Source organism: Cryptotermes secundus, unplaced genomic scaffold (genome assembly GCF_002891405.2).
Source record: "Cryptotermes secundus unplaced genomic scaffold, Csec_1.0 scaffold183, whole genome shotgun sequence".
Taxonomy (NCBI): Eukaryota; Metazoa; Arthropoda; class Insecta; order Blattodea; family Kalotermitidae; genus Cryptotermes; species Cryptotermes secundus.
Genome location: NW_019729899.1, coordinates 788892 through 809211, shown reverse-complemented (window position 1 = coordinate 809211; position 20320 = coordinate 788892). Strand labels below are relative to the sequence as shown.

Sequence of the window (20320 nt, the reverse complement as noted above, 5' to 3'; positions counted from 1 at the left end):
TAACTTGAAGGTAACTCTGAAGCTCAAGTAATGACTCTAGGATTAGTCAAAATGTAACATTTCTTCTGCTGAATGTCCACAACAAAAATTTCTGATGTAGTGCAGGATACAGCATTTGTACTTGCAGTTTATAACATAATTAGTAGGTGGCTCTTATAATATGATACCAAGAATATCTGGGAAAGACAACATTAAAATTAGTGTCCTCACAACACACTGTGTTACAGCAATGAAGCAAATGCTATTATGTTCCACAGCTATTGCAATATATAGGAAATAAAAAAGTGACATGAAATACAGCATTTCCTATAACAGTAAGAGTCTTCCATGGCATTTACAATATGAAATATCCCCAAACATCAAGAATAACTGATATAAAACAGAATGTTAAGCAGTACTTTGTACTCACCAACAGATGAGGAATTTGAGAACTCACTAATCAAACTGTTCTGCATGAAGACTCATGTTCATTCAGGAGCCTTCCAAGAAGATGCAACCAGTAAAGAAGAATGTAGTAGAAATTCTGCCTGGGTTGACCAGCACATAAACTTGACCAACTTAACCATTGGTCGGCCGTCATACTACTCCTCACAAATTCACACGTCGACACTTAAGTTTCCTGCTGAATGATGATTCCTTCCCCACTTGTCAGCCAAACAGAAACAACAAATGGATGGTTCCAAGTGATATAGACCAGAAGATGAAACGGGAATGGAGTCAAGAGCAGTGCAATTCAAATATATTTTTTCATCCTTTGATTAACTGAGGAGAGATGCCAAAACTTCATAGCAGATCCAAAATATTTTGCTCTTCTTTTTTCAGCAGTCCTTGTATCTTCCCCTGATGTCTTCTTTTAACACTCTTCATTTTCTTTCGCGGAACTTTGGTAGTGGGGTGGAGCCAAACAGTTCAATGTGAACTTCAAAGTAGTTTATATTTTATGGTTTCTAACACTACACTTATAAGAACCTGACTGCTTCTGTAGGTGTGAATGTTTCAGTGGAAGTGAACTCCATTTTTCAAGCAAAATTCCAACACACAATGCAGTTTTTATCAAATAATCTGATGTAAATTCTTTCAAGGAACACAGAAAATGTAACACATAAATAGCAAATTTGTACTATGGGATTTTGTAGTTAAAACAAGCATGTTTAAAAATTATGCTGATGACACATAACATTCATCATGTAATGCTGCTATTATAATTCACGAGTGCTGTAGATATACTTGAGTCTTCAATCTTCTCTTCCAAACATGATGAAATTACAAGCATCTTTAAAATAGAACAACAACGTTCATCAACAAGAAAGGAGTAATAAGACAGATGATAAATTCAAGCCAATCTCCAGTTACATTACGTAGGAGCATTAACTACATGGAATGTTGTCTTCACCAAAAGCCAGACATTCTCAACGTAGATCTTGGGATTCCAATCTAAAATACTGGAGTTTAATGTTGAAGCCACATGGTAGAATGCTGTCTTGAGAGACAGTCAATGTTTCTCATGCACTGCTCACAATTTCCTTTCAATGAATGAAGCATCTTGATGCTGGTGCAACAACATTATGGCTCATCCAATGGGAAGATGAAAGCTTGCCTAATTCTTTATTTCTTCAGTATAAGTTCTATAATTAAAACATGCTTTCTCTTCTCCTGCATGCGATGGAAATGCCAATAACTTTCCCAAAATGTATTGCCTTCTTTTTTGTTGCTTTTCGCTATAAATGCAGATGATATTTAACTGAGATCAATATTAACAGAATCTTCTTGGATGGTGATGCATATGATGAACAAAGCCTCTAAGAGATCCGAGTCATTTCAAAGATCAAAACAATTCCAACTTTTGAATATTATTTACAGCAGTTTCTTCCTCAACACGCACTTTACGAGAATCCTTCTTGAAAAGTGTACCACAACATAAACTGAATTACATATTAAACTATTTACAACTTCAAAATTCTGTTAACTGTTGGAACAATCGTACACTTTCATCTCGCAGATGGCCACGACAGTCTTCAAAACTATATACAACTGAGCAATTATGAATTGTTTCAGGTGTGTTATTTCTTGATAAATATCTTCTCGTAAACCAGGATTATCAATGATTCTTCTACACATATCTGCACTCTTCATGTTTCATTTCTTCTAAATCAAGTACATAATATCACAGGAATATGACAAGAGTCTATATACTTTGAAATCAAGTGCCACAATAATGGCCAAAGAAATTGGCATGAGTAGATTTGATACTCTACAATATGCATTCTACTCACAATTAAAAATTTCCTTTCCTTCTTCCATCCGTCTATCCCAAGACCAGAACTGCTGATCCTTCGTGAAATGAAGCTCAGCATATTTTATGGAAAAACGGTCCTTTCAAACTTATTCACATCACTGGGCAAAAAATTTGAAACTATTTTTGGACAATGACCTAAACCGTTCTGCAAGATGGCGTTGTTGAACAATGGAGATCTTCTCCTCGGACCCGAAGTCTAAACAATAACGATACACAACCTTTCATTTCAACATTCATAACCTTTTATATCTTCCACCCCACTAGAAATTGGGACAAATGGTAAGACTGGACAGATTCCCAAGAAGAAACAATACACATGTGACCAGGCAGGCCAAACTAGTTAGCAGCAATGGGTGCATGAACTGTGCTCTGGCTGGCACATGGAAGATGCGGCCACACGGCTAGTTGGTTGGTGTGGGGGATGGAATGGGTTTCCATGTAGTCGTTCAGCGAAGTAGGGACCTTGTATCTCACGTCTGTAACCCAGAAAACCTTCCAGCCTGCCTGCAAACTGCAAGTTGCCTCCCCCAGCCAGCGGTGCTAGGAGACTTGGATACTAACCTTCGAGGACAAACTGCCTTCCAGCTTTCTGCGTTTCACATCTGCAACAATGCAACAAAAATTACATTCACAAAAATACTATTCACAAAGTAAGTTCCTTAAAGTTTTTGCTCCTGATTGACACAATACCACCGAATGACAAACGTAAACACTCCGAACATCATAAACAATTACAATTACTATCATTTGTATACTAAGGATGTGAGAGTAAGCTATTAATCTGCAGAAAATGTAGATGAGTTTGTGGAAATAACAGCAAGGCGATTTGAAAGTTTTTGTTATATAATGAGTTATCAACTACTGATGCTATGTGGAGCCAGACAATAATGCAGAGTTTTTCAAACATTTTCAATTCATGTCACACTGAACAAAGTGATAAAACTGCCAAGGCACACAATCAATTTTTAGATATTCTGCACACCGGCATGCATCAAGACATGTAACAGTCAAAACACAATGTCTGCGACATGATGCAAAGAAAGGAGCACAAATGAAACGAATGAGATTATGAAAACCGCCACACACCGGCCTGAGTCATGATGCTGATGTCAGCTTCATGCTGAAAAATCATGAATGAAGCAAGACTGCGTATTCTGTCTCACGTCTTGATGCTTGTCCTGACGCAGTTGGTGTGCGGACACACTTAAGGACAGATGTTATCATTAACAACGAATATTAAGAACACATTTAAAAGCTCAATAGCTAAAATTCTAGGCACTGTTATTTTTTAAAATAATGATCATGGATATCCACAACTTTTTTATTCCTCAATTTTTACTCGCTTCCTTTTGCCCTTCCCCCACAACCCCACAGCACACCTGTGGGCCTTCACCTCACACCACATGGCACACCAGTTGAAATATCACCGCAATAAGGTGAGAGGAAGGAGGTGGGTATCTGAATAGAGGGCACAGTCAGTCAGTCAATCTGAATTCTTTTACTGAACTGGAGAACTCATGTGATAATTGAAATTACCATTTAAACTGATGACTGAATTATGATTATCAGAATTTAAGACTGCTGACCAATGATTACTGTATGATATTAAGAATTTAATAATCATAACCTGTATAGTTCATTTAAAGTCGGTCACGGTAGCCGAGCGGTCTAAGGCATGCACTGTCTTCGCTCGCTTGGAAGCCGGGATCGTGGGTTCGAATCCCACTCAGGGCATGAATGTTTGTGCGTTTTTCTGTGTTTGTCTACAGGTAGAGGCCTTGCGACGAGCTGATCACTCGCCCAAGGAGTCCTACCGAACGTGTAAGATCTAGTAAACCGAAGTGAAACGGAGAGTTTCATGGAGGCAGGCCTAGGCCCAAATTGGGGCTGTAGCGCCACAGGAAAAAAAAAGTTCATTTAAAGGGGGCAACTTCCTATAAACAGTACACGAGTAGATGGCATGAAACCCAGCTTCTCAAGTCACTTTTGGTGAGAAATAAATATATAAAGAAAAGTCAAAGAGTGCCAACACTATAATCACTTGTGGTTACGATCTGCAAGTGTTCAATAAATCCAATTACCAACCCAAACTCCATCTATAGTCACTTAATCTTGTGACAAATATATTACAGATGTTTTCAGTGAGCATACCTCTGTCGACCTCGGGCGGCTCTTGGCTGCGCCTATGGCCCGAACCCGAACTGCTATTGGAAAGGCTGCTGAGGTCTCTATCTCTGTCCCGGTCATCGTGTGTTGGCTCTCGAGAGTAGTAGTGACTGCTACGCTCATTTCCCATTCCACTGCTACTGCCATAGTACCGCTCACCACTTCCACCACCGCCAAAACGCTGCTGCAATACCTGTTCTTCCTTCAAACATGGGCTTGGCATTTCCAGGTAACGATCATCCTGCAATGTATCCATATTTGTAGCAACTGCCTGAAGTGCTCATGCAAACCATTTTACTTGTTAACGTCCAAGTAGAAGCAGTTACTTACTCGGTAAGCCCTTTCTTCTCTTTGTAAAGCCCTCTCCTCTCTTTGGGCAGCTTTCTCCTCTTTTTTTTCTTTGGATCGTTTCTCGCGTTCTCCTTCCTCTTTCCTCTCTTCCTTCTTTGATAACTTCTCCTTCACTTCATAATCTTTCTCTTTGTTTTTCTCCTTTTCAGGCTTCTCTTTATTAGATCTGAAATGAACATAAAGTAAAGACCGATTGTATTTAGGCCCACACATGACTGCTGAGCAACTCAACGGGGCATAACACCAGAACTTCATGGATTGCATCCTGATGTGAACTCAATAGTTTTGTGAATTGGACCGTCATCACAACATAATATTATTTAAAATATTATGTGCCGACAGTCCAATTCACGTAACTACATCATCAGAAGTCAGTATTAACAAAATTGTAAAGGTAATAAGCAGAGATGAATTCAATTCTGACCTTGACACTAGACTAACTCAGTCCTTGTTGAAACAAGCCACAATGCACACAATGCCCATAGAGAAGGAACACATACATATTTGCAAAAGCATTCTATTATGGCTTATACCCATGATGATATATTGCATATAATATTAACACATTGTAAGAGCCCCAAGATTTAAAACAGCACAACACTGGGCAAAATAACTTCCACACTGTGAGTTGCTTAAACAACATGGATTCACATGACCTGTCACACAACACTGCAGCTATGACACTACATGAGGAATTTTAACCTTATATTCCATAATTTTTAATACTGTTCCAATATTTTATATTTTTATTTAACTGTGTAACATTCAATTCTTTATTTATAATTCTTAATATACAATATCTTTTAACATACTAATCTCCTTTGATATAATATTATCTGATATTTTTTAAATACAAATTCCTTGTACATTTCTAATATTTTGATAATGGTAATACTGTAATTCTCACACTGTAATGTAAGGCATAATTTTTATAATATGGAAGCACTGCACCAAAACATGAACCCATATTGGGAATTCAATTAACCTTAGTCATATCATTCAACACTGCCTGACGATGGTCCCATGAGGACCGAAACATGTAGCGGTAATCTGAGAAACACTGACTGACTGGAAAACCACTTTTTTTGTGTTGACAGATAACCTTACTTAGCCATATGTTTGTGACACACAACAGGATGCACACTGAGTAAAAATTACCAACAAATGTGACACATTAGGGCGCCTCCTCCAGTTAAAATTATGATACAAATGAAATGTGCTCAGAATTTTCAAGTTGTTGCATAAAATAAAATCTATTAATGCTTTCCAATTCCTGTTACTTGTCATGATTAGGGCAAATTTTATTGCAATTCTTACAATGCCTATTCTGGTATAAAATCCACAGCAAGAATCATGTAATTTACTTACATGTTTACATTTGTTAAACATTTCTCAAATTTTCTGCAAAATGAGTAACATCCTTCTGTGTTTCCTAGGGGACAGACAGCATATTATAAAACCTCTCATCATCAAGTGAAGAGAAGCAAAGCAGTGCCTGTGCCTAATTAAGGATGATACCATGAAGACATGAAGGGCTTGGCACTAGACTGTGGTAAGTGGTCACCTTCATGTTCCAGCCACTTCACCCTTGGAGAAAGAGACCCTGCCACCCACTGCATATGAGGGTGGAGGGTGGATGGGGCTCACAGCTGGTCTGGTCATTGTAGAAAGAAGAAAACTCTTAGCCCTGCTTGGGGTCAAACCCAAATTCCTTCATTGTGCAGCCTAGTTGAAGAATTAATGGGCTTTGTAATAACTCCAAGTTCTGGAGTGCTGAATGAATGCATGGTTTGGTGAGAAGGGCTCGACAGTTTAAGCCCAGACAATCATGATTATTAAAAATACCGTTGCTACTGAAACATACCCTGACAAGGCATCACGTTTGCCTTCAGATGTACTGGTCACATTAGTAATACCAGATTTGGATGCACTGCTCGATTTGCTACTTGACAACTCTCCCATGGTTGTTGTCTGTTGTTGCTGTTGTCGGCTGGCACTTTTGCGTTCACTTCTTTCCTTATTGCTCTCTCGTACAGTTACTGCTTCCTTTGTTTTCTCTACTGAGCGCTCTTTCTCTTGTTTAATTTCTCCATTCACTTGCTTTGTGGCAACAGCTGCTATTGGGCTGGTGTTCAGTTCTTGTTTTACTGAACCACTGTCTTGTGATTTCGAAGGCTATAAACAGGAAGCAACAAATTATCAATGAAGATTTACAAATCTTTCTTGAGCAATAACTCGAAATTCAGCTGTTTAAAGAATTCTGTAGAGCTCTGGAATCAAAATTTTCATCATCACAAAACTATATAATTGGAGGCTACTCTAAACGTCTTCAAGTCACATATCTACCTCCTTCCTTTAGGCTCTAATCAAATATTACTGATCTACTTATTCCTCAGTTCCAACTATGGCAAAAGGTAAAGTTGTCCCTGTTCTTAATTAAACACTATTCCATGAAGACATATGGGGGAGCTGAGGTATAGCTCCACCTTTTTTGACCATGGCATTAGATCGAGGTGAGCTGTCAGCTTCAAACACATGCCGTTGGCTGTTTAACTCCCNCCCCCCCCCCCCCACCCCCCAGGGAAAGAATTCCCGGTACCCACTGAACAGGATGATGGGTGGGCCCACAGTTGATCTGGATGCTATGGAGAAGAGAAAAATCTTGCATTGCTGGGAATTGAACCCAGGCTGTCCAGCTTCTAGCCAACAGTTTCCAAGCATCTTGCTTTGGATGTAATATTTTTGTTTCTCTCAAAGAATAGGTAAGCACAAACATGAATTAGTATGTAAAAATATTATGGTCAGATAATTTGCTCTCTATTAAATTATCTGATCAAATATTTTTATGTATGCAATTCTTGTTTCTTACTACCTTTTCCTTGATGGAAATGAAAATATTATGTCCAAAGCAAGATGCATGGAAACCATGTTAATGAACTGCACTTTCCATCAAAATCCGAGAATAAGAGGAAGGGCTGGCAGCAATGTGAATTCCATTAATGTAAATATAGAGTATTATTCCACTGTAATAAAAGAGGCCACCAGTCCCAGAAATTAGACCATGATGAGACATGTGTAGGCATCAAAAGCTAGCCTAAGAGACAAATTTAAACAAGGTATGACATTGTTATTATTATTAGAGGGGGTGGGTTTCCCCATGCACTTAGACCAGTTATTGGTCCATTGTGTGTCCCCCTTTAATTCCTGTTGCCATACCCTACCGGTAATAGTGCGTGCTATCAGCCCCGTTCAGCCGAGGTCAGCCGTCGGTACCTGATATTTCCCCCTTCTACCAGAGGCACTGGAAACTACTTGGGCGGGAAATTGTTGCCTAATTTTGCTCAGAGGTCTCCTAGAGACATGAGGATCTTTTATGTGCCGTAAATCTACGACACGGGACCCACAGCTTGAAGTCCTTCCCGGAGGACTTGTTCCCTGAATTTTTCCGCCCTTAAAAATTCCACAACCTCCGCTGGGTTTGAACCCGTATACCTTGAGTCATGAGGTGGGAACGTTACCCCTAGACTACGGAGGCTGCTTTATGACATTGTTAAACACCCACATAAGTTCTTTTGTCAGTAGACACATAATTACCTTATCACCAACTTGATGGAAATCATTTTCACGAATCAGGGATGCTGATTTTGCCTTCAACTGACCACTGTAACTTGTGGCAAGAATGAATAAATCCTGCCTCTGATTTTTCTCCTCCTCACGAACCTGAAATACACACACACATATACAGTTAAGAATTGTTTTCACATTACAATCAGAGTAATGAAGTTAGAAAAATCAGTACCATCTGGGACTAGGGGATCTTTAAACCTCCAAGTAGTACAACGCTGGCCACCACATTTCAACTCAGGTATCAGTTTATCATCCAGAGGAGGGGAACTTAAACTTTCATGTAATACAGCGCTGGTGACCAAATTTTGGTATGGGGTTAATGGTATTAGTTGACAAATTGCACTTTTTGCCCAGCTATACCATATACAGGTATATGCATTGTCACAATAATACAACACATTGCCAGTAATAGTAGTAAAGTATAAAAATTTGTACAGGGTGGGTCATCTTACGGCAAAGCTGTTTCTATTCTTATTCTCCCATACAATATCCGTGTCCTTTTGTCCTTACAGTATCTCACGTAATGCCCTTCACAATATAGTAAAATAAAGTGAGATCATATGTATATTAAGCAAGTCTCAAAACATGCAACCAAATTCTACTGGTCACTAAACAAAATTCACTTTGTCGTAAACTCATCCTCCTTTAAAGGATTCTATTGTAAACACAGTGCAAAATTAAGATTTAAAATTTACTCATGACTGGTTCTTCATTCCTCTTTCATAAGCCAGCAACTGTGTTCCACAATTCCTTCTGCCTGATTTCATAAATCATGATCTTTAACTTGACTCACATTCTTACAACTATGCTAGTGTATGCAAGTATTAAAACCACAGTTACATGTACTTAATGTGGTAGTTATGGCTTGCCATTTTATGTAGCACAAATATAATTAGTCATATGACAAAACAAGTCATATCACAGCCATACTGTGCAACACACATTAGCCTATAAGATTCGTTAGCTGATACATTTATGACACTGACACAAATGCCATTTGGTGTCATTGATTTAAGGTTTTCCTGTACTTACTGTTTAGATGTATATACTCCCAATAAAACTATCATGACATTATTTCTTCAACTTAGATTTCAAATGTGTTGTCCTCAACAGGAACCTCAATACAAATTTCACTGTAATATCAGATGAAATGATTAAACCATTTCAGTGTTGTCATCTTTTCATACAGAGAGATTTTAACCTGCTTATGTGCATGATACAACATTGGGCCCACTGAACTGTCAAAATCACAGCCAGCTGCATTACCGACCTGCTTGAAAGCTACCTTGCACTTCACCAAAAGCACATACAACATACGTGGATGATAACTTGCTTATACAACACAGTTGCAGAAGCAGCGCATAGAAATATTCTGTATGGTCTACAAGAAACAAGTTCCATGTAAACAGTGTTGCATAAGCCAAGGGAGTGGTAAGTACATTATTGCGGCATACAGACCCACTGCTAAGCAGTGACTCTGTAAACAGTGACTCACACTAGATAACACTCGCAACATACATGCACACAATAATAGACGAACTGTGTTTTCTATGTGGTCTGTGGTGAGATGTTATAACTGCGTGCTCTAGTGAGCTGTAAAGAGTGGAAATAGTGAGTGTTATAGACATCTGTAGTTACGACCTACAAGATGTCACTAAATCAGTTCACCAATCTGAACTCCATCTGCAGTCACACATTCTATGTGACAACTGGTGTCAGAAGTGGTTGGATTGGACACTGCATTGAATTTGATTGTTATACGACCACACTACAAAAATGGAACAAACGATATAACACCTGCTGGCCAAGATAGCAGGAAAAGGTGGTCTCTCACCATGAAAAGATGAGTGCCAGACAAGAATATACAATAGCCAAGATGGATGCCTGTCTAGCAGAAATGTGAAGATTGCGAAATGAGATGACAGCCTGCCAAGAAGTGACAGAGGTCTGTCTGCAGGTCAAGGAGCCAATGTTACTGAAGGCAGTCTGTAGTGATGCATGAGGAAGTCCCCAGGAAAAGGCCACAATGGAAGCTTTTGAATACACCTGGATGGTGATATGCTTGTAGGGTATCTGAGATGAATAGCCTCAAGGAGGGAGCAATGCAGAATGCAGACCCATTGCTAAGCAGTAACTCTGTAAACAGCAGCCGCTGCTGGGTAGTGCCCGCAACAATAGGAGAACTGTATTTTCTATGTGGTGTGCGCTGAGATGTTATAACTAGGAGGACTGGAGCTTAGTCAGTTGACAGTTCTGAGTAGTCTGTGAAGAAAGGGCTTGAGCTTAAGGCACAGGAATAGTCATTGTTGGAGCTTTCGCCAGAAAATTTCTAGTAACAGACTGAGAACACTAGACTGTGTATTTTAGTGAACTGTAAAGCGTGGAAATGGTGAGTGTTATAGTTATTTGTAGTTATGACCTGTAAGCGGTAAATAATCTATTCACCAGTCCAAACCCCATCTATAGTCACACATACTAAATTAAATTCACTTAGTGGGGGGTGGAGTCCAACTGGATCCACTCAGCATGCCGGCCACTGATTGGCCTATTGCAGCCTGCCCTGGGTGATTATGATGATGGAGAATTTGGTGGAATCAAGATTGGCAGGGGAAACAGAAGTACTCGGAGAAAACTTGCCCCAGCGCCATTTTGTCCACCACAAATCCCACTTGACCAGACCCGGGATCGAACCAAGGCTGCCGTGATGGGAAGCCAGGGACTAACCGCTTGAGCTATGACGTGGCCTCATCACACATACTAAGTGACACTATTACAATTATATGATATTCATGTGTAACCAGTGGTTTAAATACTCTCAGGAAGCTGTGGATGAATTCAGTGTCTAGCCAGCCTGGTGTGTAGACCAAACAAATTGCTATGTGGTCCTCTACAAGCGTGTTCACACAAGGAGTGGGCTGTCAAACGAAGATGATTTCAAAGTCAAGGTCTGATGCCACTTCATGTCCTGGTTTGAAATAAGTACTACCTAAAAAAGCACTGTGAGTGAGGTAGGGCCACCATAACCTTAGGCAGAAGAGTTACAATGCCTCTACACTTCATCAAGCATTCAGCATCAATAAAATACTATTTTATGTAACCTTTTTGTTGCTGCTTGTTAATTTATCCCACAATACATCAAATCTGCTTACCACTTGGTAAACCTGAGTATCCTTGAAATACTGGGATAATTAGAACTTGTCTTATTTCTAGTAGTTACCAACATTGGTCAACTGAGGTTATAAATAGGGTACAGTTGTCCCTGTTGTTAATTAAGCAGTATGCCATGAAGATATATGGGAGAGTGGAGGTATAGCTCCACCATTCTCGACTGCAGTACTAGATGGAGGTGAGTGTTCAGTTTCACACTCTGGCCTCGGGCCAGGGAAAAACCCCCAGTTCGCACTGGATAGGAAGCTGCATGGGGCCCAGAGTCAGTCTGGACAACAGTTCTTCCCGGAGTGCATCCTGCAAGGACTTAAGTAATAAATTTATATTTTCAAAAGTACTTACTTTCTCTATCTTCCTCTCAATAATTTGACTCAGTTTGGCCAGCACTGGGAAGTGTGGAAGAATCTTAATGAGAATGATAAGTGAATTGCGAATCTGAACATAATCCTTCGAGTCTAGGCAGACAACCATAGCCTTTGTTATTTTATAATGCCACTTGTGGCAAACATGTCGGTAGTTCTCATATCCAACATGGTCATTTGCCTCTGAAAACTGGTTGCTCACACGAAACTTAGTTACAAACCCTGGATAGTTTGAACATTCCTGTAAGAAGAACATAAATTTACAATTCTTACAAGTATCAAAATTGAAGTGAACACGCAAATTTATAATCTCTTAACACTCTATTTTTTTAGATTATTTTGTAACTCCTCCCTAGCTGTAGGACGCAACGCTAAAGCTGTGTATGTGCTTTGTTGCGGTGCTCTTTTGAAGAGCTCTAGTAACAACATGGGTGCATAAAAGACCCAATAGTGGTGTGAGTGCTTGGGCAAACATGTTAGGCTAACTATTAATTTCTGCTACTAACCTTTTCAAAGGTAGCTTTCTCAGAATGCCACCTCATAACAGTTTCCAGCATGGCACATAGAAATCGACCATAGCGATTAGCCTCATTTTCAGTGCATGATGTTACTGAATATGTGATATCACAGAAAAGCTGCAAAAGAAGATACATATCCATAAAATCCACATTTCAAGCTTCTCTTGGCAATAAATGAACTGAAGCCACGTGATGGACATCATTCTTGGCAGAAAGAACTATGGCACCACTCTTAACCCCTCACCCTCAGAGTGGAGCGCTGAGTGGTGCTCACGCGCTGTGCTGTCTTTTTCTTCTATCTGTCGAATATATATAAAGCTATTACATTTTCCTCTCAGCAGCCGTGCAGATAAACCTGCAACCTTCAATATAATATGCACTACCAACCTGTTAGATTAAACTTTACTGTTGTTTTCTCCATATAAATATGAGGTAATTTACTGATCTTCACTTCAAAAACTTTTCAAAATGTACCACTGATATCCTATCTGAACAGGAAATTTTCAAATTTTGTACATATCAGACCAGAATACTGCAATAGATGAGTCTTTAATAATGTGGAGAGGGAGGCTTTCGTTCTAACATTGATGTCACTGACATTTAGAATTAAGTCTTATGACCTTTGTGAATCCAGCTCTGACTATCTTTGATTCTTTATTATTTATACTGGAAGAGACACCAGATTTCAGTCAACACTGATATCTCAGGAGAAGAGTAAAACAGCAGCTGTTGTGTTGACTCTTGTGGAACCATTGCTTCATAAAGAGCACACAATGTGGATGGCCAACTTCTATAATGCACCAGCACTGGCTTTAAAACTAAAATTTATGAACACTGATCATGCTGGTACTCTGCACCTCAACAGGAAAGATGTATCAAAAATGGTGAAAGAAAAGGAAAGGGGAAATTATGGCTCAGCATTCTGGCCCAGTGTCTGTTCTGAAACAGTGGGGGGGGAGTCATCATGATCAAAACATATGACGGTGGAGAAATGAGAAAGGTGAAAACAAAGTCTGTTTCAGTTCTGGACTACAGCTGAAACATGATAGGAGTTCATCTGAAAGATCAGTTCCTTCACACTCACCTTCTAGCAAAAAAAAAGGGGGGGGGGGCACAGCAAAATGTTCAGAAGAATACTCAAAGCCACAATTTTCAACAGTGTTAACTAGTTTTCCATGGTGAGATCTGTGCTACAAAAACATTAAAAGCTTAAAATGGATTAAAAACATATAATATAGAATCTGTGATGACTGGTAGTTCTGTAACTGCTGAAAGGGGAGAAAGAACTTTGTCTTCCGGGACAAATACGATACTGATCCCTTCTGACATCAGACATTGGTGTCCAAAGCAAAAGCGGACATCGGGAAATTCTTGGAGTTTGAGGCTGAAAAAGTAAATGAACTGCAATAAAGTTTTTTTTCCTTTCAATGCAGTTCTGAAAATTAAAGGCTCACATGTGCCTAAAAAATAGCCACTGAATGGATTTTGATGCCCTCTATGGTAACCTGTCAGTTGTCAGAAGGGCAACGTAATTCATTGTGGATTGAGTAACATCATGGAGATATGCATTCCTCAAGGCCATAATTTTTTACTTTCTCAAGAGTCCAGGAGCAAGGCTGAGAAAACCGAACTCTGACAATCTTTAACTCCAATATGAGCATGCAAAGCCATTTCTTCATTCATAAGCTGCCATATCCTTGTGTATTACATTATTTATTCTCGATTCAAGTAACAGTACTTTCAATATCTCAAATATAGCGGTACATGACATGATGATCAGTGAATAATAAATTCACATAAAAACCTCAGTCACAACAGCCAGGCTATGGGCCAAAGTTTGAATTTGGGATTTCCTGAAAGAAAGTGTTCCAACCATTTTGCCACAATGTGTATCTTCATACACCAGTAATTCCTAATACATTAAACCCCTGCTAATCCGGTTACAGTTAATCAGAACTGAAATATGAAAAGTTCCGTTCACAGTCGAGTACATACTTCAAAAGACACACTGGATTCAGGAGCAAGAGAACTTTCATATTGTGCTGAGGACAGCTGGAGAGACTGAAATCACATAAGTCAATATCCTAGATTGGCTTGAGACCCTGGATTTCAGCTTCTGACAAAGGAAGAAATTGCTGCAGTGATATTTTTTGTCTTCTTCAGCATTACCTATATTATCAAATTTTCCATTTATTTGTTTTCTAAGTTATTTTTTGTCTTTTACAGTTTTCGTTTTTCATTAATCCAGATGATCTCTCCCCCCAGTTAATCTGGATTAGAGAGGATTTACTGTACTTGCTTTATTTGAAGTTACAAATAGGTGATACTCACCCTGTCATAGCATAGCAATGTGGAGAAGTTGGCTGTCTTAAGGCTGTGAATAGTGTGCACAAACTTAGCACAGTACACAGCATCTGTAGCTGTGAAAATACATCTTGGGAATAGGCACAGTTGCAGGAACTGTGTGATGGTCTCATTCTTTGCTGATTTGGCTGATCGTGATAAAAACCAAGAATCCTTTTCCTGTAATTAAGCATGCAACAGCAGGTAAGGTTGGTCTCCAGGCATAGCAACTATAGGACACTGACTGAGATATGATTATTATGCATACTGAACTGTAAAGTACAATAAAAGTTCTCAAGACAGCAAGTTTTCAGCCAATATAACTGTGAAGAGGTACAAGTTCGAAAAACTTGACAAGATTCAATGCAAAATTTTCATACTGTTTGACAGATCATTTCATCTTGAATCATGTTCTGAATATTACGTGTTGTAAACATGTTTGCACATTCCTTAGCAAATATCTATATTATTTACTGAGCATTCTAATTAAGGGTTCAGGTGAAGGTAAGCACTAAGCTTTCAACGGGGGAAAACATAAAAAATTTGGAGGCGCCAGGTATCGATCCCGGTACCTCTCGCATGCTAAGCGAGCGCTCTACCATCTGACCTCTGAATGTCCTGCACTTCACAACTTCTCACAATTTATTAACCAATCCCCAGGGAAGCATAAACAAGAAGTTCCACTGTGTTTCTTTCATAACATTTACAATACCTGTTTTAATCTGGCCATAACCTTCTCAACATGTTCATGCTGTTTCTTTTTTTCTTCTTGCAGTTTCTCCATGAGTGCTGTATATCTCTCCTGCTCTTTCTTTCCTTTGCTGGCAGCCTGAAAAAGGGAATAAATCTCTTAGTACGTTCAAAGAACTCTTTTAACAGGACACATCACCTCTACAGCATGTGATCTGTATGTAATAGAAACAATAATCACTAATTTAGCAGCTGCCTTATTTATTTGCATAGGATAGATTTACCTCACCACCATCTGTGAGCAGACTATCTAGAAAATGTGGAAGCCTTGACATTTCACAACACTTTGGGCCTCCACGGCCTGTTACAGGGATAGCTTTACCTCACCACCATCCGTGAGCAGACTATCTAGAAAATGTGGAAGCCTTGGCATTTCACAACACTATGGGCCTCCAGGGCCTGTTACAGGGATAGCNGTTAATTTTTATTTGTAAAAATTGCCATAGGTATATTGTAGGAAATTCCATTCTCTTTCAGGTGGTTTTTAGTTCGTATTTCTAAGCTGCATAGAATGGAAAATATGTAGTTTTTTCTGAAAGTCTACAATATTAAAAGGGCAATGTCAAATTAACTCCGGCAGCAGCGCAGTCGTGGGGGGTTTAAATGCCGACTCTTAAAGGTTAAAGCTTCAGAAGGAGACACTCATGGGTCATTTCAAGGTACTATTCTAAGACCAAGGAAAATCTAAAAATGTATAGTCAGCAAAACAGCTGATATTCAAACTAGGCACCTCGTGAAAAGAAGTCACAAGCATGACCACATATACAACCCTCTTGGTAAATAAAATAAAATAAAGAAGAAGAAGAAAAAGATGGAGGAGAAGGAGGAGGAGGACAGTGACGCAGTGATAAGAGGAGGAGCCTGCCTTACCATGTCTTTGGAATCCATTACTTGAAGTGACAGTTGTTTGATCTTGTTAATTTCTCGCTGGTAACTGTCATTAGGAACAAACAGGTCATACATTGTCAGGGACCAGAAGGTCACCAGGAACTGAGGTGAGATGTCCTCCCAGACTTTAGGAGGATGCAATGGCCGAACTGAAGCCACAATAGGGCTCATAACTTCACCAGCAGCCTCACAATATTTCAGGTGTTTTGCAGAAGGTGATAATTTCTTGCAGTTTGGATCTGCCTTGCGTAATGCATCATACTTCAGCTGAAAGTAAATAAGAAAAACCATGTCCAGTTAAATTTGAACAAAAACACACTGTATTCCATCATTCACTCCCAAACACTAGTTACTGTCTATATAATAGGTGAACGCAGCAATTACTACACAAATGTAGGACAATGTTTTACATACATGTTCATAATTCTTTTGCTTGCTTACTATTTTAGCTATATGTATAACATAAACTCTGTCGTAAAAGCCACACTTTATTGTAGTTCTTGTTCCCCTTCTTTCACACTACATGTTTCGGCCACCATCAGGTGTATTTCACTTCACACAGCTGTCACACTGCACTCAATATTAATATTTAAACTCCAGATTTCCAATTGTTCATTGCTCTGTCATCAATCGGCACCCAATATTTCAGAACTCTCCTTGTTGGTTTTGTCAATTATATTTAAAATCTTTATTATATTGGCTCGTCGATTAGTTTAAAATTTTAAATTCACAATTTAGCTTTAATATTTAAAAACAAAGATCACAGAGATACTTGCGCTGTGCTTTTATGTGCTGCAGCGGCTACCTCTTGCCTTCAGCACAGTTCGGGTGTTATGTGTTGTGTTTCTTCAATACGTATTGAAACGTATTGAAGAAAAGCAGTGGCATGCACACAGAGAGCCCGCAACTACCTCACCCAGTGTCAAGGTTAAAAATGCACAAGAGCTTTATTTCCAGTCCTTCATGCCTAGGTGTGTGTGGTGCTGAGATTCAAACACAACTTCACCTTAATTGTTGCGTACTCCAACATCATTACCCAGCCTTCCTGTAATCCCCCCTGCTCAGGTATGCACCAATTCTGTTGTTGTTCTTTACTGTCATAACGATATATAGCACCAGCTTCCTAAAAGAAAAGCGCAAACTTCTTCAAGAAGCAACAAAGCAAGAACTTGCGCTCTCTTTATTGGGAAGCAAGAAGCAAAACGGGTTAAATGATCCAAACTGCAGCTATTGGAAACCAACCATGATAAAGTGAAGAAAATCCACAAAATTATCAGAGCCTTCCTATATCTCAGCACTGATATTATTGTATATATTAATTTCACCACTTTCACCTGCTTTTCCACTTGTACCATTTTCCACATCACCATTACACGTGGGAGGGCACCTCTTTATATAAAATACAACTGCCTTTTCGTTATGATGGACTGTTCTGTCCTCACCATTAAACAGGTTGACAATATAAGTAATTAAATAAAACTCACATTAATAGCATGTGTGAACATGGGTCGCGCCAAGAAGAAAGCAACATCGGCATGAATGTGATAGTCTGCCAGCATGCTGTGGATAGTGGGCAACTTTGTCACATATTCTTCCATTGATAATGTGGAACCAAGAAATGTACCGAACTGCACCAATGTATCCTGGCACTAGAGAAAGATAATATAAAAATATAAGAAATCGGAAAATTAGTTCGTTGCATAATTTTTCAAGTTAGGATCAGACGGAGCAGTAACAAGAAGTAACTTTTTTTATTGCTAGTGGGGTGGGACTAAATCCCTTGTACTGTGGCCACTTCTGGCCTATTGTATCAGACCCAGATGATAGGTGAGGGTGATTGTGAAGCAATTGGTGGAATGAAGATTGGCAGGGGAAACCGAAGTACTCGGAGAAAACCTGCCCCCAGCGCCACTTTGTCCACCACAAATCCCACTTGACCAGACCTGGGATTGAACCCGGGCAGCCGCGATGGGAAGCCAATGACTAACCGCTTGAGCTATGGCACATCCTAAGAATGTAACATATTCTTAATGCATTCAAAGGCAATCCTCAGCTTTCTATCTTGAAACTTATTATCACAATGGAATAAACGAAGAGATATCCACATTCATATGGTCCAGACTAGCGAGGCTTTATTGTACATCATTTGGAATATCATGAAATCTTGAGCTACAGTTCGGTGCTGCCATGCACAAAAGATTGAGAAACACTGACAGGATTTTGGAAATTGACAAATAAATGAGCAAAAATATTTGTTGTTCTACATTCACAGATCAACAAATGCCAGGTATGTCACCATACAAATAAAAATATAATTCACCTGGAATCTGAACATTTTACCACATAACACACAGATATTTATACAGCACAGAATAATTTTCTTGTTGTCAGGCACAATTTTTTCACTCATCGTAAACAAATAAGCATATCCGTCGAGTCTTACTTATATACCTTGCACATGACTGATTTCATTGCAAGTATCAATAAAACTTCACTTGTTCCTTCAAAACGTATTTTCAATAATACAAGGTGAAAGCCAAATCACAGAGACTTTTCATACCTGATCATACAATTTGCCAACAAGTTTCAGATGACTCTTGTCTGTTTCCTTGTACACAACACAGTATCTCTGCTGAGCCATAAGAAGACATAAAGCCACAGCCAAATTTTGCTCCGACAGTGCTTCTTTCAACCTCTGTGACGACTTTTTTGTGTTCCTCACCTGGCTGAAGTATCCAGCCTAAAAATTTAAACAAATAATAATTTTAAGTCATCAAGTTCTCTCCATGCATACTGCAGCCAAGCCAGGGGCTTTAACTAAGCAAGTTCTATGAGGTGTTCATGTTGCCAGTCATCTGTGCCATATAAAATGCTCTGCATCCTTGACAGGCAATGAAGATGATGAATTAACATAAAATTCTTAAAACATCACAGCAAATAGCATTTATTATAAAATATCTAACAAGTGTGTGACAACTCCACAGATATTTGAATTGTACTGCCTTCTGGGATGTGCCACTGTATAGTTAGGCAGAAGGTGACCAACACTTCAGAGGAATGTAATTATTCCATCAAAGTGTAAGCCTGCAAGAAGCAAGCAGAGTAGACTGCTATTCTGTTTGCTTGGCTTACCTTCTGATCCTGAAAAGGAGGCGGTACATTTCCTCTGAAACATCAATAAATTTCTGCAAGATAACACAACACCACATCCCAGATGACAGTGCTCTTCACAGTCCGTGCCATAAGAATCGTGGACCTCAATCCAAATATTTCCTTCCGCAATGAATTTTATCTGAAGGCAGCTGGTATGACAATGACTGACTGAAAAGTTAAGCTGGCATTAACTTTATGGATGCTAATTTCATGACTGAATGGCATGGAATTTAGTTCACAGCTGCATGTGTGAAAGTATGAGATCTCATGTGACCTATATTCCCCACTTTCCCATAATCCCAAACCCAATATACCTCTCCTTTCAGCAGATCTCCACCAGCCATTGCTTCTAGCTGTTCTGGTGTCATCTCCTCTGCTGCTTCAATTCCAGCCATCTTTTGCACAATCTCCTTCAGAATCAGCAGATCCAAACTATAAATGAAAAAGAAACATTATAGGGACCGTCATGTCTAAAGTAGACAATGTCCCATGTATTGTTTTCCATCAACTAGTTTCTCACAAGTGGCTCCATTGCACATCTCAAATTAGACAATGAAAAAGGAAATGAACAATGACTAGACTTACATTGTTTTGTATTACTTAGGTTATCTTCCAAGTTACAAACAACTAACTGTGCAAAGCAATGACAACAATTTTAAAAATCTGACAGGATAATTTTTTCTTGTTACAAGATGTGG

General features: G+C 39.2%; 1 protein-coding gene across 1 annotated transcript in view; it reads right to left on the bottom strand.

Annotated features, from left to right (window-relative positions):
* Window positions 1-20320, bottom strand: part of LOC111865757 (THO complex subunit 2) — a 67690-nt gene that overhangs the window by 27036 nt on the left and 20334 nt on the right. Inside the window, exons 12-24 of the mRNA XM_033751943.1 lie at window positions 19937-20054; window positions 19030-19209; window positions 17954-18118; window positions 16452-16736; window positions 15544-15660; window positions 14820-15011; window positions 12477-12605; window positions 11951-12211; window positions 8408-8533; window positions 6678-6988; window positions 4793-4979; window positions 4448-4703; window positions 2858-2898 (exon numbers count right to left, since the gene is read on the bottom strand). Coding sequence (XP_033607834.1) covers window positions 2858-2898; window positions 4448-4703; window positions 4793-4979; window positions 6678-6988; window positions 8408-8533; window positions 11951-12211; window positions 12477-12605; window positions 14820-15011; window positions 15544-15660; window positions 16452-16736; window positions 17954-18118; window positions 19030-19209; window positions 19937-20054 — 2368 coding nt within the window. The remainder of the gene's footprint in view (window positions 1-2857; window positions 2899-4447; window positions 4704-4792; window positions 4980-6677; window positions 6989-8407; window positions 8534-11950; window positions 12212-12476; window positions 12606-14819; window positions 15012-15543; window positions 15661-16451; window positions 16737-17953; window positions 18119-19029; window positions 19210-19936; window positions 20055-20320) is intronic.